We start from the raw sequence: 17,468 nt of genomic DNA on the forward strand, positions 1-17,468 counted from the left end.
GAAATCAACATGTAGCCGACTAAGGTGTAAACTTAATTATCTTCCATCGGCTTCCCATAAATGTGTATATTAAGCCACTAAGGCATTTAAAAAAAACGGCATGTTTACAAACTGGTTAGCCTGCTATTGTCAGTGATACAGGTCTCACGCTTGGGATTGAATCCATCCAGATATAATTCAAGTCAGGTTTAACTGATTTCCTCCTTCCTTGTTACATCCTCCAGAAATCAAAGCACAAGCTCTATCTGACTTCACTGTGATTATTTAGCTCCCTCTCCAGAGATAGCAAGTCTGGAAAATCATGGACGGTATACTCTGTTTTCTAACGTTGTAACTGGCTAACATCTGGAACCAGTCAGATCGTCTACAGGGGAGGGGGCTTGGTCGTCACCCCCCTCTCTCTTGTGCGCTCTCCCTCTCTTTCCTCTCACCAGACAATATCACTGCAGAAAGGTACAAGCGGCCGCTCTCCACAGGGCTATTGAACAACTCCCGTTTCGTACGATTTTGGCCTGGAATTGATGACAGAAAGTATCTGTAAATGAGGCACGCCACGTGTATTTGCCTGTTTTTTTGGACAGCATTTGGTGGAATCGATTCTATTGGAAGATTTAACCCTGTGTGAGCAGCAGTTCTGGAATATAGATCTTTTTTTTTGTTGCGCTGAGAGCTTGAATCTTTGCTTCTATTCCTTTTACGGCATCAGTGGCAGCGCGCGGGGTTTGGTGTCATTGGTCCGGCTTTTGATGCACCCTATTTAAAACATCTGCGGGCAAATTGATAGGATTTTGATTCATATGTAGGCTAGCAGCAAATGGTGCTAGTGCCATGTTTCTTAGGTAGGGCCCGGATGTTCCGAGGATGCACTGGTTCGTCTTCTTAGGTGGTTCAAGCGAATATCTATTTATGTGTTCCAACTCCAGAATGGGGATCAGGTAATATTTACTGAAACGCAACAAAAAAAAGGAATATCGAAAGCTGTCCGGGCGTTATTCTTTTTTTATTTTCCTTCTCTTTGGTTTCTTTTTTTTCTTCCTCTCTACTCCTTTTTACAAGCCTTTTCTCCATTCACCTACGGATAAAGCTGGACCACATTTATGGTAAATGAAAGCAAAAACATGTACATACCAGAGGACACCCTTGAGAACCATCAAGGTAATGTCTTTTTTTTTAATATTCAGTTGTTTTCAAGCTGTGTGTGTGTCTGTGTTGTTGGGGGAGATGCATGCTATTTATTCTGGTATGGGTTGGAGACGGAATGGCTTGTTACCTTGTCTTTTAAACAGATGGACATATGACACAAACCATAACAGGTTATTGGAAGTGTCAAGGCGTTTTCACAGTTGTATCTGCATACATTCAGGCAGCCGTAGTTAGGTTAGCCTAGCAGCAACAGATCATCATTATTATTAGCCGACAGGTAACCAACGGACTAACACATGATCGCACCCCTATTGGATAAATATGGTTTCACACATGCATTTTTACCCTAATGCCAATGTTGTAATCGTTTACAAACTTGTGGATCGATTCAGTTTTAATGCTTGGAGCATTCAAATCAAGCCCGTTTACAGGATGCAATGGAGGAAACGCACGGTCTGAGTGCATGCACAAAATGATAGCCACACTGATGCGCATCGATATTTTCGATCACCTATCGATTCATTTATCATGGATCGATGCTCGCGTGTGAAACGTATAGGGCTAAAGTAGGTTACATGTCATTTGCATTCATGGGCAAGACATGGCACATGAACAGGTTAGTTTAGGCATTTATAATCGAATTAAAGTCACAGGCTATGCGCAGGGCCTCAATTGTCATCACACTAGAATCTATATTTTGGGATTTTGCGTTTAAAATCTCAAACAAGATACGGATAACGTGGGACATAATTACGTTGAATATGCATCAAGCAATAGCCTATAGGCCTATTCTGATCAAGGGTCTGTCTGTTGCATGCATGTTGCGCAGTAGGCTATTTGACTCTTCCCACGTTGAGCTGAGCATTACTAACTCACAACAGTGGCTAAATCACTACAGTGTCCTTAGGCTATATGACGAAATAGCCTACAATGCAGTGATTTACTAGATCACTGTCTTAACTTGTGATTACAAACTACGGAGTAGGTTATAGTTGCCTTGTCCTTTATCGGTGCCACCGACACCGTGGCGTCAGCAGAGAGAGGAGGGGCGGGGGCCCATAGCAACAGAGAGAGAGAGAGAGAGAGAGAGAGTGCTCGAGCTGCGAGCAGCAGACGGTGGTCTCGTACATGGAATCCTGCCTAAGCTTGTGCCTCAGCATATGTGTCGCAGCAGTTGATTGGTTTGGTCTCAGAGTATAACTATTACATAGCCTACACATCATCTTGGTGTCAACCCCCTGACACTCGCTATTAATCTTTGTTATCTGTCTCATAGGAGGCGTAACGCAGCATCACACATGGGGATTCCTCTGATAATATTTCTGCACCGATGGCTGGTTGTTGTTGACCTATACTATTATGTCAACTTTAGCAAACTCGTAACGAAATGTAGTTCAACTTTCCTCCTTGAATTGTAGCCTATAGGCTCTTTCATTCGCCATTAATTGTTGATTTGGTGCTCCCGGTATTGCGCAGCCTCGGGCGGCCTTTTCAGCACCATGGACAGGTTATCTTTGATAGGCCGCCCTGCCATGACCTCCGTATCTGGTTGCCACACTGAACATGCCTGGGAAACCAATGCGCCATTCTTCTCTAATAGCCTGTTGTTGAAATAACCAACCTATTATTGTTATTATCATCATATCCTGGTTTATTTGAATTTTCCGTCAGATGAGATCCACATCTATTCTCATGTTGTTGTTTTTACGCAATGAGCTCGAGCTTCCTTTTTTTCCAGAGGAAAAGTGGAGAAGGCTCCTCGCTGCTAAATTCTGATTTAGTCTCAAATGACACCACATTTTTCTAGCGCACTATACATGGGATATGGTGCCGTCTGTCCTCTAACAGCTCTCAAGGGATTTCAGGTCACGGTGTGAACAACTGTTTGTTCGTTTTTTCCCGCTGTTTTGCTGTTCTCGACTTTGATTTTAAGTAGCCTAAATTTTACGACCTCAGCTTTTATTCTCCCATACATTTAGCACATCGTCGTGTTACATAGTGCGGTCACGGCCAAGTTGTATTATTTTACGAAAGTAAACGAAAGGACATCAGGTTTTAAAATATGTAGCTTTTAGACTAGGCTGCTGTCGTTCCCGCGGTCTGATCTAGTCCTGCCTGTTGCCACACTACCTAGTGTGAGCGGCTCCAGCCCTCCTGCTAACCCAAGTGGCGTGGTTAGCCTTCGGGCTGGTGACCGCTTAATTCCGTTCAGTGTCCTTTCGTTTATTATAGATTACGGATTAGACTATATTCACTATACCATTTCATTCGGTCAGCAGAGTAATCCTGAATGGACCACGCTTTGTAGGCCTATTGACGTTCTATTCAGTGCGACCTCAGTGACATATGTCTTTGCCGATAAGCTATAGCTAGCCTATAGCATAGCAGATCAGGAGATGACCCATTACAGGTAAATAGAACCGTTGTCAGAGGTGTGAACCAGGCAGTTGTAAAAAAAAATATATTAGGCCAAACTCAGGAAGACTTCGAGTTCTGTTGATGTCAGACAGATAACATCACAGGCCTATACATATTTCCTCATTTTATTTATGCCTGAAATAAACTAGTGTGTGATGCGGTGAGGAAAATGTAGGCCAGTAGTGTAATGTACCAGTCAATCCTGATATAAACCTTATGTACCTTATTTGTGCTTTAGAAGCTGAAGCTGGTTTGTTGTTATAGGAAGTACTGTCTCCACCTTTCTGTCCTCAGTGCTGATGTTGAACCTCTTAGGCCTTGGGTGTGTACGGGGTGGGTGTGTACGGGGTGGGTGTGTGTGTGTACGGTGTGTGTACGGTGTGTGTGTGTACGGTGTGTGTGTACGGTGTGTGTGTGTGCGTGTACGGTGTGTGTACAGTGTGTGTATGGTGTGTGTGTGTGTGTACGGTGTGTGTACGGTGTGTGTGTACAGTGTGTGTGTGTTTGGTGTGTGTGTTCAAAATCAAATCAAATTGATGTATGTGCTTGTGTACCTCTTGGCTTCACCACTTTAGAAGCAGTAAACTATAGAGCTGTCTGTCATTACAGTACACTATGGTCCCAGTCAGTAGTGAGAGCTGTCTGTCATTACAGTACACTATGGTCCTACAGTAGTGAGAGCTGTCTGTCATTACAGTACACTATGGTCCTAAAGTAGTGACAGCTGTCTGTCATTACAGTACACTATGGTCCCAGTCAGTAGTGAGAGCTGTCTGTCATTACAGTACACTATGGTCCTACAGTAGTGAGAGCTGTCTGTCATTACAGTACACTATGGTCCTACAGTAGTGAGAGCTGTCTGTCATTACAGTACACTATGGTCCCAGTCAGTAGTGAGAGCTGTCTGTCATTACAGTACACTATGGTCCTACAGTAGTGAGAGCTGTCTGTCATTACAGTACACTATGGTCCCAGTCAGTAGTGAGAGCTGTCTGTCATTACAGTACACTATGGTCCTACAGTAGTGAGAGCTGTCTGTCATTACAGTACACTATGGTCCTACAGTAGTGAGAGCTGTCTGTCATTACAGTACACTATGGTCCTATAGTAGTGAGAGCTGTCATTACAGTACACTATGGTCCTACAGTAGTGAGAGCTGTCTGTCATTACAGTACACTATGGTACTACAGTAGTGAGAACTGTCTGTCATTACAGTACACTATGGTCCTACAGTAGTGAGAGCTGTCTGTCATTACAGTACACTATGGTCCTACAGTAGTGAGAGCTGTCTGTCATTACAGTACACTATGGTCCCAGTCAGTAGTGAGAGTTGTCTGTCATTACAGTACACTATGATCCCAGTCAGTAGTGAGAGCTGTCTGTCATTACAGTACACTATGGTCCCAGTCAGTAGTGAGAGTTCTCTGTCATTACAGTACACTATGGTCCTACAGTAGTGAGAGCTGTCTGTCATTACAGTACACTATGGTCCCAGTCAGTAGTGAGAGCTGTCTGTCATTACTGTACACTATGGTCGTACAGTAGTCAGAGCTGTCTGTCATTACAGTACACTATGGTCCCAGTCAGTAGTGAGAGCTGTCTGTCATTACAGTACACTATGGTCCTACAGTAGTGAGAGCTGTCTGTCATTACAGTACACTATGGTCCTACAGTAGTGAGAGCTGTCTGTCATTACAGTACACTATGGTCCTACAGTAGTGAGAGCTGTCTGTCATTACAGTACACTATGGTCCTACAGTAGTGAGAGCTGTCTGTCATTACAGTACACTATGGTCCTACAGTAGTGACAGCTGTCATTACAGTACACTATGGTCCTACAGTAGTGAGAGCTGTCTGTCATTACAGTACACTATGGTCCTACAGTAGTGAGAGCTGTCTGTCATTACAGTACAGTATGGTCCTACAGTAGTGAGAGCTGTCTGTCATTACAGTACACTGTGGTCCTACAGTAGTGAGAGCTGTCTGTCATTACAGTACACTATGGTCCCAGTCAGTAGTGAGAGCTGTCTGTCATTACAGTACACTATGGTCCCAGTCAGTAGTGAGAGCTGTCTGTCATTACAGTACACTATGGTCCTACAGTAGTGAGAGCTGTCTGTCATTACAGTACACTATGGTCCCAGTCAGTAGTGAGAGCTGTCTGTCATTACAGTACACTATGGTCCCAATCAGTAGTGAGAGTTGTCTGTCATTACAGTACACTATGGTCCTACAGTAGTGAGAGCTGTCTGTCATTACAGTACACTATGGTCCCAGTCAGTAGTGAGAGCTGTCTGTCATTACAGTACACTATGGTCCTACAGTAGTGAGAGTTGTCTGTCATTACAGTACACTATGGTCCCAGTCAGTAGTGTGAGAGCTGTCTGTCATTACAGTACACTATGGTCCTACAGTAGTGAGAGCTGTCTGTCATTACAGTACAATATGGTCCTACAGTAGTGAGAGCTGTCTGTCATTACAGTAAACTATGGTCCCAGTCAGTAGTGAGAGCTGTCTGTCATTACAGTACACTATGGTCCTACAGTAGTGAGAGCTGTCTGTCATTACAGTACACTATGGTCCCAGTCAGTAGTGAGAGCTGTCTGTCATTACAGTACACTATGGTCCTACAGTAGTGAGAGCTGTCTGTCATTACAGCACACTATGGTCCCAGTCAGTAGTGAGAGCTGTCTGTCATTACAGTACACTATGGTCCTACAGTAGTGAGAGCTGTTAGTTATTACAGTACACTATGGTCCCAGTCAGTAGTGAGAGCTGTCTGTCATTACAGTACACTATGGTCCTACAGTAGTGAGAGCTGTCTGTCATTACAGTACACTATGGTCCCAGTCAGTAGTGTGAGAGCTGTCTGTCATTACAGTACACTATGGTCCTACAGTAGTGAGAGCTGTCTGTCATTACAGTACACTATGGTCCCAGTCAGTAGTGAGAGCTGTCTGTCATTACAGTACACTATGGTCCTACAGTAGTAAGAGCTGTCTGTCATTACAGTAAACTATGGTCCTACAGTAGTGAGAGCTGTCTGTCATTACAGTACACTATGATCCTACAGTAGTGAGAGCTGTCTGTCATTACAGTACACTATGGTCCTACAGTAGTGAGAGCTGTCTGTCATTACAGTACACTATGGTCCCAGTCAGTAGTGAGAGCTGTCTGTCATTACAGTACACTATGGTCCTACAGTAGTGAGAGCTGTCTGTCATTACAGTACACTATGGTCCCAGTCAGTAGTGAGAGCTGTCTGTCATTACAGTACAGTATGGTCCTACAGTAGTGAGAGCTGTCTGTCATTACAGTACACTGTGGTCCTACAGTAGTGAGAGCTGTCTGTCATTACAGTACACTATGGTCCCAGTCAGTAGTGAGAGCTGTCTGTCATTACAGTACACTATGGTCCCAGTCAGTAGTGAGAGCTGTCTGTCATTACAGTACACTATGGTCCTACAGTAGTGAGAGCTGTCTGTCATTACAGTACACTATGGTCCCAGTCAGTAGTGAGAGCTGTCTGTCATTACAGTACACTATGGTCCCAATCAGTAGTGAGAGTTGTCTGTCATTACAGTACACTATGGTCCTACAGTAGTGAGAGCTGTCTGTCATTACAGTACACTATGGTCCCAGTCAGTAGTGAGAGCTGTCTGTCATTACAGTACACTATGGTCCTACAGTAGTGAGAGTTGTCTGTCATTACAGTACACTATGGTCCCAGTCAGTAGTGTGAGAGCTGTCTGTCATTACAGTACACTATGGTCCTACAGTAGTGAGAGCTGTCTGTCATTACAGTACAATATGGTCCTACAGTAGTGAGAGCTGTCTGTCATTACAGTAAACTATGGTCCCAGTCAGTAGTGAGAGCTGTCTGTCATTACAGTACACTATGGTCCTACAGTAGTGAGAGCTGTCTGTCATTACAGTACACTATGGTCCCAGTCAGTAGTGAGAGCTGTCTGTCATTACAGTACACTATGGTCCTACAGTAGTGAGAGCTGTCTGTCATTACAGCACACTATGGTCCCAGTCAGTAGTGAGAGCTGTCTGTCATTACAGTACACTATGGTCCTACAGTAGTGAGAGCTGTTAGTTATTACAGTACACTATGGTCCCAGTCAGTAGTGAGAGCTGTCTGTCATTACAGTACACTATGGTCCTACAGTAGTGAGAGCTGTCTGTCATTACAGTACACTATGGTCCCAGTCAGTAGTGTGAGAGCTGTCTGTCATTACAGTACACTATGGTCCTACAGTAGTGAGAGCTGTCTGTCATTACAGTACACTATGGTCCCAGTCAGTAGTGAGAGCTGTCTGTCATTACAGTACACTATGGTCCTACAGTAGTAAGAGCTGTCTGTCATTACAGTAAACTATGGTCCTACAGTAGTGAGAGCTGTCTGTCATTACAGTACACTATGATCCTACAGTAGTGAGAGCTGTCTGTCATTACAGTACACTATGGTCCTACAGTAGTGAGAGCTGTCTGTCATTACAGTACACTATGGTCCCAGTCAGTAGTGAGAGCTGTCTGTCATTACAGTACACTATGGTCCTACAGTAGTGAGAGCTGTCTGTCATTACAGTACACTATGGTCCCAGTCAGTAGTGAGAGCTGTCTGTCATTACAGTACACTATGGTCCTACAGTAGTGAGAGCTGTCTGTCATTACTGTACACTATGGTCCTACAGTAGTGAGAGCTGTCTGTCATTACAGTACATTATGGTCCCAGTCAGTAGTGAGAGCTGTCTGTCATTACAGTACACTATGGTCCTACAGTAGTAAGAGCTGTCTGTCATTACAGTACACTATGGTCCTACAGTAGTGAGAGCTGTCTGTCATTACAGTACACTATGGTCCCAGTCAGTAGTGAGAGCTGTCTGTCATTACAGTACACTATGGTCCTACAGTAGTGAGAGCTGTCTGTCATTACAGTACACTATGGTCCTACAGTAGTGAGAGCTGTCTGTCATTACAGTACACTAGGGTCCCAGTCAGTAGTGAGAGCTGTCTGTCATTACAGTACGCTATGGTCCTACAGTAGTGAGAGCTGTCTGTCATTACAGTACACTATGGTCCTACAGTAGTGAGAGCTGTCTGTCATTACAGTACACTATGGTCCCAGTCAGTAGTGAGAGCTGTCTGTCATTACAGTACACTATGGTCCCAGTCAGTAGTGAGAGCTGTCTGTCATTACAGTACACTATGGTCCTACAGTAGTGAGAGCTGTCTGTCATTACAGTACACTATGGTCTTACAGTAGTGAGAGCTGTCTGTCATTACAGTACACTATGGTCCTACAGTAGTGAGAGCTGTCTGTCATTACAGTACACTATGGTCTTACAGTAGTGAGAGCTGTCTGTCATTACAGTACACTATGGTCTTACAGTAGTGAGAGCTGTCTGTCATTACAGTACACTATGGTCCTACAGTAGTGAGAGCTGTCTGTCATTACAGTACACTATGGTCCTACAGTAGTGAGAGCTGTCTGTCATTACAGTACACTATGTTCCTACAGTAGTGAGAGCTGTCTGTCATTACAGTACACTATGGTCCCAGTCAGTAGTGAGAGCTGTCTGTCATTACAGTACACTATGGTCCTACAGTAGTGAGAGCTGTCTGTCATTACAGTACACTATGGTCTTACAGTAGTGAGAGCTGTCTGTCATTACAGTACACTATGGTCTTACAGTAGTGAGAGCTGTCTGTCATTACAGTACACTATGGTCCTACAGTAGTGAGAGCTGTCTGTCATTACAGTACACTATGGTCCTACAGTAGTGAGAGCTGTCTGTCATTACAGTACACTATGGTCCTACAGTAGTGAGAGCTGTCTGTCATTACAGTACACTATGGTCCTACAGTAGTGAGAGCTGTCTGTCATTACAGTACACCATGGTCCCAGTCAACCTTTGTAATCAGAGACCCACCATTTCCCCACAAGCTACCTGCCAGACTCTCTCTCTCTCTCACACACACACACATACACACACACACACACACACACACACACACACACACACACACACACACACACACACACACACACACACACACACACACACACACACACACACACTACAGTGCCTTGCAAAAGTATTCATCCCCCTTGGCGTTTTTCCTATTTTGTTGCATTACTATCTGTAATTTAAATTGATTTTTATTTTGATTTAATGTAATGGACATACACAAAATAGTCCAAATTGGTGAAGTGAAATGAAAAAATTACTTTTTTCAAAAAATTATGAAAAATAAATAACGGAAAAGTTGTGTGTGCATATGTATTCACACCCTGTGCTATGAAACCTCTAAATAAGATCTGGTGCAACCAATTACCTCCAGAAGTCACATAATTAGTTAAGTTAAGTCCACCTGTGTGAAATCTATGTGTCACATGATATGTCACATGATTTCAGTATATATACACCTGTTCTGAAAGGCCTCAGAGTCTGCAACACCACTAAAGGGGCACCACCAAGCAAGCGGCACCATGAAGACCAAGGCAGTCTCCAAACAGGTCAGGGACAAAGTTGTGGAGAAGTACAGATCAGGGTTGGGTTATAAAAAAATATCAGAAACTTTGAACATCCCACGGAGCACCATTAAATCCATTATTAAAAAATGGAAAGAATATGGCACCACAACAAACCTGCCAAGTGAGGGCTGCCCACCAAAACTCATGAACCAGGCAAGGAGGGCATTAATCAAAGAGGCAACAAAGAGACCAAAGATAACCCTGAAGGAGCTGCAAAGCTCCACAGCGAGATTGGAGTATATATCCATAGGACCACTTTAAGCCGTACACTCCACAGAGCTGGGCTTTATGGAAGAGTGCCAGAAAAAAAAGCCATTACTTAAAGAAAAAAATAAGCAAACACGTTTGGTGTTCGCCAAAAGGCATGTGGAAGACTCCCCAAAAATATGGAAGAAGGTACTCTGGTCAGATAAGACTAAACTTGAGCTTTTTGGCCATCTAGGAAAATGCTATGGCTGGAGCAAACCCAACACCTCTCATCACCCCGAGTACACCATCCCCACAGTAAGCATGGGGGTGTCAGTATCATGCTGTGGGGATGTTTTTCATTGGCATGGACTGGGAAACTGGTCAGAATTGAATAAATGATGGCTGGCTCTAAATACAGGGAAATGCTTGAGGGAAACCTGTCAGTCTTCCAGAGATTTGAGACGGGGATGGAGGTTCACCTTCCAGCAAGACAATGACCCTAAGCAAACTACTAAAGCAACACTTGAGTGGTTTAAGGGGAACCATTTAAATGGCCTAGTCAAATACCAGAACTCAATCCAATTGAGAATCTGTGGTATGACCTAAAGATTGCTGTACATCAGTGGAACCCATCCAACTTGAAGGAGCTGGAGCAGTTTTGCCTTGAAGAATGGGCAAAAATCCCAGTGGCTAGATGTGCCAAGCTTATAGAGACATACCCCAAGAGACTTACAGCTGTAATTGCTGCAAAAGGTGGCTCTACAAAGTATTGACTTTGGGGGGTGAATAGTTATGCACGCTCAAGTTTTCAGTTTTTTTTTGTCTTATTTATTGTTTGTTTCACAATAAAAATATTTAGCGTTTTCAAAGTGGTAGGCATGTTGTGTAAATCAAATTATACAAACTTCCAAAAAAATCTATTTTAATTCCAGGTTGCAAGGCAACAAAATATGATGAATGCCAAGGGGGGTGAATACTTTTGCAAGCCACTGTACCTGCCAGACTCATATCCTATGCATTATCGTTTGTTATTGGTGTTAATGTATTTCTGATGGGTCTCTGACTGGACCAGCTCCAACACACCATGGGGGTCTCTGAGTGACTGGACCAGCTCCAGCACACCATGGGGGTCTCTGAGTGACTGGACCAGCTCCAACACACCATGGGGGTCTCTGAGTGACTGGACCAGCTCCAACACACCATGGGGGTCTCTGACTGGATCAGCTCCAACACACCATGGGGGTCTCTGACTGGACCAGCTCCAACACACCATGGGGTCTCTGACTGGACCAGCTCCAACACACCATCGGGGTCTCTGAGTGACTGGATCAGCTCCAACACACCATGGGGGTCTCTGACTGGACCAGCTCCAACACACCATGGGGTCTCTGACTGGACCAGCTCCAGCACACCATGGGGTCTCTGACTGGACCAGCTCCAGCACACCATGGGGGTCTCTGAGTGACTGGACCAGCTCCAACACACCATGGGGGTCTCTGAGTGACTGGACCAGCTCTTACACAGCGTGGGGGTCTCTGAGTTACTGGACCAGCTCCAACACACCATGGGGGTCTCTGACCTGACCAGCTCTAACACACCATGGGGGTCTCTGAGTGACTGGACCATCTCTTACACAGCGTGGGGGTCTCTGAGTTACTGGACCAGCTCCAACACACCATGGGGTCTCTGACTGGACCAGCTCTAACACACCATGGGGGTCTCTGAGTGACTGGACCAGCTCCAACACACCATGGGGGTCTCTGAGTGACTGGACCAGCTCCAACACACCATGGGGGTCTCTGACTGGACCAGCTCCAACACACCATGGGGGGTCTCTGACTGGACCAGCTCCAACACACCATGGGGGTCTCACACTGGACCAGCTCCAACACACCATGGGGGGTCTCTGAGTGACTGGACCAGCTCCAACACACCACGGGGGGTCTCTGAGTGACTGGACCAGCTCCAACACACCATGGGGGTCTCAAATGTCACCTTATTCCCTACATACTGCGGCCCAACTGGTACCCAATATAGTGAATAGGGATCTGGTCTAAAGTAGTGCACTATATGGGGAATAGGGGCCTGGTCTAAAGTAGTCCACTATATGGGTAATAGGGGCCTGGTCTAAAGTAGTGCACTAAATAGGGAATAAGATGATATTTGGGCTGCAGCCCATCTCACCATCCGACTGGGTTCAGCATCCCAAGAGGATGGGGTCTAATCTAGAAGATAGTCTGGTTGTAATGGGTCTATTCTAGAAGATAGTCTGGTTGTAATGGGTCTATTCTAGAAGATAGTCTGGTTGTAATGGGTCTAGTCTAGAAGATAGTCTGGTTGTAATGGGTCTATTCTAGAAGATAGTCTGGTTGTAATGGGTCTATTCTAGAAGATAGTCTGGTTGTAATGGGTCTATTCTGGTCTGGTTGTAATGGGTCTATTCTAGAAGATAGTCTGGTTGTAATTGGTCTATTCTAGAAGATAGTCTGGTTGTAATGGGTCTATTCTGGTCTGGTTGTAATGGGTCTATTCTAGAAGATAGTCTGGTTGTAATGGGTCTATTCTAGAAGATAGTCTGGTTGTAATGGGTCTATTCTAGAAGATAGTCTGGTTGTAATGGGTCTATTCTAGAAGATAATCTGGTTGTAATGGGTCTATTCTAGAAGATAGTCTGGTTGTAATGGGTCTAATCTGGTCTGGTTGTAATGGGTCTATTCTAGAAGATAATCTGGTTGTAATGGGTCTATTCTAGAAGATAGTCTGGTTGTAATGGGTCTAATCTGGTCTGGTTGTAATGGGTCTATTCTAGAAGATAGTCTGGTTGTAATGGGTCTATTCTAGAAGATAGTCTGGTTGTAATGGGTCTATTCTAGAAGATAGTCTGGTTGTAATGGGTCTATTCTGGTCTGGTTGTAATGGGTCTATTCTAGAAGATAGTCTGGTTGTAATGGGTCTATTCTAGAAGATAGTCTGGTTGTAATGGGTCTATTCCAGGTCTGGTGTAATAGGTCTATTCTAGAAGATAGTCTGGTTGTAATGGGTCTATTCTAGAAGATAGTCTGGTTGTAATGGGTCTATTCCAGGTCTGGTGTAATGGGTCTATTCTAGAAGATAGTCTGGTTGTAATGGGTCTATTCTAGAAGATAGTCTGGTTGTAATGGGTCTATTCTAGAAGATAATCTAGTTGTAATGGGTCTATTCTAGAAAATAGTCTGGTTGTAATGGTCTGGTTGTAATTCCAGGTCTGGTGTAATGGGTCTATTCCAGGTCTGGTGTAATGGGTCTTTTCCAGGCCTGGTTGTAATGGGTCTATTCTAGAAGATAGTCTGGTTGTAATGGGTCTATTCTAGAAGATAATCTCTTTGTAATGGGTCTATTCTAGAAGATAGTCTGGTGTAATGGGTCTATTCCAGGTCTGGTGTAATGGGTCTTTTCCAGGCCTGGGCAACTCCCGTTCTTGGAGGCCTGATTGGTATCACCCTTGTTCCCCATCTAACACACACCAATAATCAGCCAATCGTGACCATGATCTTAGTTTAAATCAGGTGTGTTTACCAATCAGGCCCTAGGGATGGGGGAAAGTGGGATCCTAATCAGGCCCTAAGGATGGGGGAGAAGTGGGACCCTAATCAGGCCCTAGGGATGGGGGAGAAGTGGGACCCTAATCAGGCCCTAGGGATGGGGGAAAGTGGGACCCTAATCAGGCCCTAGGGATGGGGGAAAGTGGGATCCTAATCAGGCCCTAGGGATGGGGGAAAGTGGGACCCTAATCAGGCCTAGGGATGGGGGAGAGAGTGAGACCCTAATCAGGCCCTAGGGATGGGGGAAAGTGGGACCCTAATCAGGCCCTAGGGATGGGGGAGAGAGTGGGACCCTAATCAGGCCCTAGGGATGGGGGAGAGAGTGGGACCCTAATCAGGCCCTAGGGATGGGGGGGGGGGGAAGTGGGACCCTAATCAGGCCCTAGAGATGGGGGGAGAAGTGGGACCCTAATCATGCCCTAGGGATGGGGGGAGAAGTGGGACCCTAATCAGGCCCTAGGGATGGGGGAGAAGTGGGACCCTAATCAGGCCCTAGAGATGGGGGGAGAAGTGGGACCCTAATCATGCCCTAGGGATGGGGTAAAGTGGGACCCTAATCAGGCCTTAGGGATGGGGGAAAGTGGAACTCTAATCAGGCCCCAGGGATGGGGGAAAGTGGGGCCCTAATCAGGCCCTAGGGATGGGGGAAAGTGGAACTCTAATCAGGCCCTAGGGATGGGGGAGAGAGTGGGACCCTAATCAGGCCTTAGGGATGGGGGGAGAAGTGGGACCCTAATCAGGCCCTAGAGATGGGGGGAGAAGTGGGACCCTAATCATGCCCTAGGGATGGGGGGAGAAGTGGGACCCTAATCATGCCCTAGGGATGGGGGAAAGTGGAACTCTAATCAGGCCCCAGGGATGGGGGAAAGTGGGGCCCTAATCAGGCCCTAGGGATGGGGGAAAGTGGAACTCTAATCAGGCCCCAGGGATGGGGGAAAGTGGGGCCCTAATCAGGCCCTAGGGATGGGGGAAAGTGGAACTCTAATCAGGCCCCAGGGATGGGGGAAAGTGGGACCCTAATCAGGTTCCCTATACACAACACCATGATAATAGTAGTAGTCTTATATTGTTAAATATCTAATGTAAGCCTCAACATATTTCGCTCTTGACAAACAACAGGAAGTAAGTTCAAATGAACGTGTTTGTGTATAAGTACATAAAGAATAAATCCTTCCGTCAACGACGAGGTATTTATTAGGGGAGAAGCAGTCTGTTTGTTAATTAATTGCCATTGGGTTGGGCTACGTGGGACTACTACCAAGTCACTTATCATTCAGTGTAGAACCAGAGAACAAAACACTACTACATCTGAACTGGGAACTGGGCCCATAATGCATCACTTCACTTTGTTCTGCTGGAAACCTAGACGTGGAGCTCAAAGGGTGGCAGGCAGGAGAATGGAGACCACAAAACAACAGCTATCTGTCTTCTTCTTCTCTCTCTCTCTGTCTGTCTGTCTGTCTGTCTGTCTGTCTGTCTCTTTCTCTCTCTCTCTATCTCTGTCTCTGTCTCTCTGTCTCTCTCTCTCTCGCTCTGTCTCTCTGTCTCTCTCTCTGTCTCTCTGTCTCTCTGACTGTCTGACTGTCTGTCTGACTCTCTGTCTGACTCTCTGTCTGTCTCTCTGTCTGTCTCTCTGTCTCTCTCTCTGTCTCTCTCTCTCTCTCTGTCTCTCTGTCTCTCTGTCTCTCTCTCTCTCGCTCTGTCTCTCTGTCTCTCTCTCTGTCTCTCTGTCTCTCTGACTGTCTGACTGTCTGTCTGACTCTCTGTCTGACTCTCTGTCTGTCTCTCGCTCTGTCTCTCTGTCTCTCTCTCTGTCTCTCTGTCTCTCTGACTGTCTGACTGTCTGTCTGACTCTCTGTCTGACTCTCTGTCTGTCTCTCTGTCTGTCTCTCTCTCTCTCTCTCTGTCTCTCTCTCCCTCTCTCTCCTTCTCTCTCTCTCTCTCTCTCTCTCTCTCTCTCTCTCTCTCTCTCTCTCTCTGTCTCTGTCTCTGTCTCTGTCTCTCTCTCTCTCTCTCTCTCTCTCTCTCTCTCAATTCAATTCAATTCAATTCAAGGGCTTTATTGGCATGGGAAACGTGTTAACATTGCCAAAGCAAGTGAGGTAGACGACATACAAAGTGAATATATAAAGTGAAAAACAACAAAAATTAACAGTAAACATTACACATACAGAGGTTTCAAAACAGTGAAGACATTACAAATGTCATATTATATATATATATATATATATATATATATATATATATATATATATATATATATATATATATATAATATGACATTTGTAATGTCTTCACTGTTTTGAAACCTCTGTATATATATATATATATATATATATATATATATACAGTGTTTTAACAATGTACAAATGGTTAAAGGACACAAGATAAAATAAATAAGCATAAATATGGGTTGTATTTACAATGGTGTTTGTTCTTCACTGGTTGCCCTTTTCTTGTGGCAACAGGTCACAAATCTTGCGGCTGTGATGGCACACTGTGGTATTTCACCCAGTAGATATGGGAGTTCTCTCTCTCTCTCTCTCTCTTTGTCTCTCTCTCTGTCTCTCTCTCAATTCAATTGACTTTATTGACATGGCAAGTTCATTATTACTTACATTGTCAAAGTATACATATCGAAAAATAAAATGTATATTTATATATAATATATATATATATATATATATACATAAATAAATGGTGCGACCAACTGCGAAAATAATAGTAGTAGTGGACATGTGATTACCATTAACAACAATATTAATGAGAATAACAATACATTAAACCAATGGTAGTGGACCAGTGTCAACATGACTGAGAAGACACATGACCTGGTAGTAGACCAGTGTCAACATGACTGAGAAGACACATGACCTGGTAGTAGACCAGTGTCAACATGACTGAGAAGACACATGACCTGGTAGTGGACCAGTGTCAACATGACTGAGAAGACACATGACCTGGTAGTGGACCAGTGTCAACTTGACTGAGAAGACACATGACCTGCTAGTGGACCAGTGTCAACTTGACTGTGAAGACACATGACCTGGTAGTGGACCAGTGTCAACATGACTGTGAAGACACATGACCTGGTAGTGGACCAGTGTCAACATGACTGTGAAGACACATGACCTGGTAGTGGACCAGTGTCAACTTGACTGTGAAGACACATGAGCTGGTAGTGGACCAGTGTCAACTTGACTGTGAAGACACATGACCTGGTAGTGGACCAGTGTCAACATGACTGAGAAGACACATGACCTGGTAGTAGACCAGTGTCAACATGACTGAGAAGACACATGACCTGGTAGTGGACCAGTGTCAACATGACTGAGAAGACACATGACCTGGTAGTGGACCAGTGTCAACATGACTGAGAAGACACATGACCTGGTATTAGACCAGTGTCAACATGACTGAGAAGACACATGACCTGGTAGTGGACCAGTGTCAACATGACTGAGAAGACACATGACCTGGTAGTGGACCAGTGTCAACATGACTGAGAAGACACATGACCTGGTAGTGGACCAGTGTCAACATGACTGAGAAGACACATGACCTGGTAGTGGACCAGTGTCAACATGACTGAG

The 17,468-nt window shown here is 44.8% G+C and overlaps 1 protein-coding gene across 1 annotated transcript in view; it reads left to right on the forward strand.

Annotated features, from left to right (window-relative positions):
* The first annotated feature begins 429 nt into the window (after positions 1-429).
* Positions 430-17,468, forward strand: part of LOC149978201 (voltage-dependent L-type calcium channel subunit alpha-1C-like) — a 110,398-nt gene continuing 93,359 nt past the window's right edge. The window contains exon 1 of the mRNA XM_090199046.1: positions 430-1,155. Coding sequence (XP_090055172.1) covers positions 1,098-1,155 — 58 coding nt within the window. The 5' untranslated portion in view covers positions 430-1,097. The remainder of the gene's footprint in view (positions 1,156-17,468) is intronic.

Source organism: Oncorhynchus mykiss, chromosome 15 (assembly GCF_057628025.1).
Source record: "Oncorhynchus mykiss isolate SJ-2025 chromosome 15, ASM5762802v1, whole genome shotgun sequence".
Classification (NCBI taxonomy): Eukaryota; Metazoa; Chordata; class Actinopteri; order Salmoniformes; family Salmonidae; genus Oncorhynchus; species Oncorhynchus mykiss.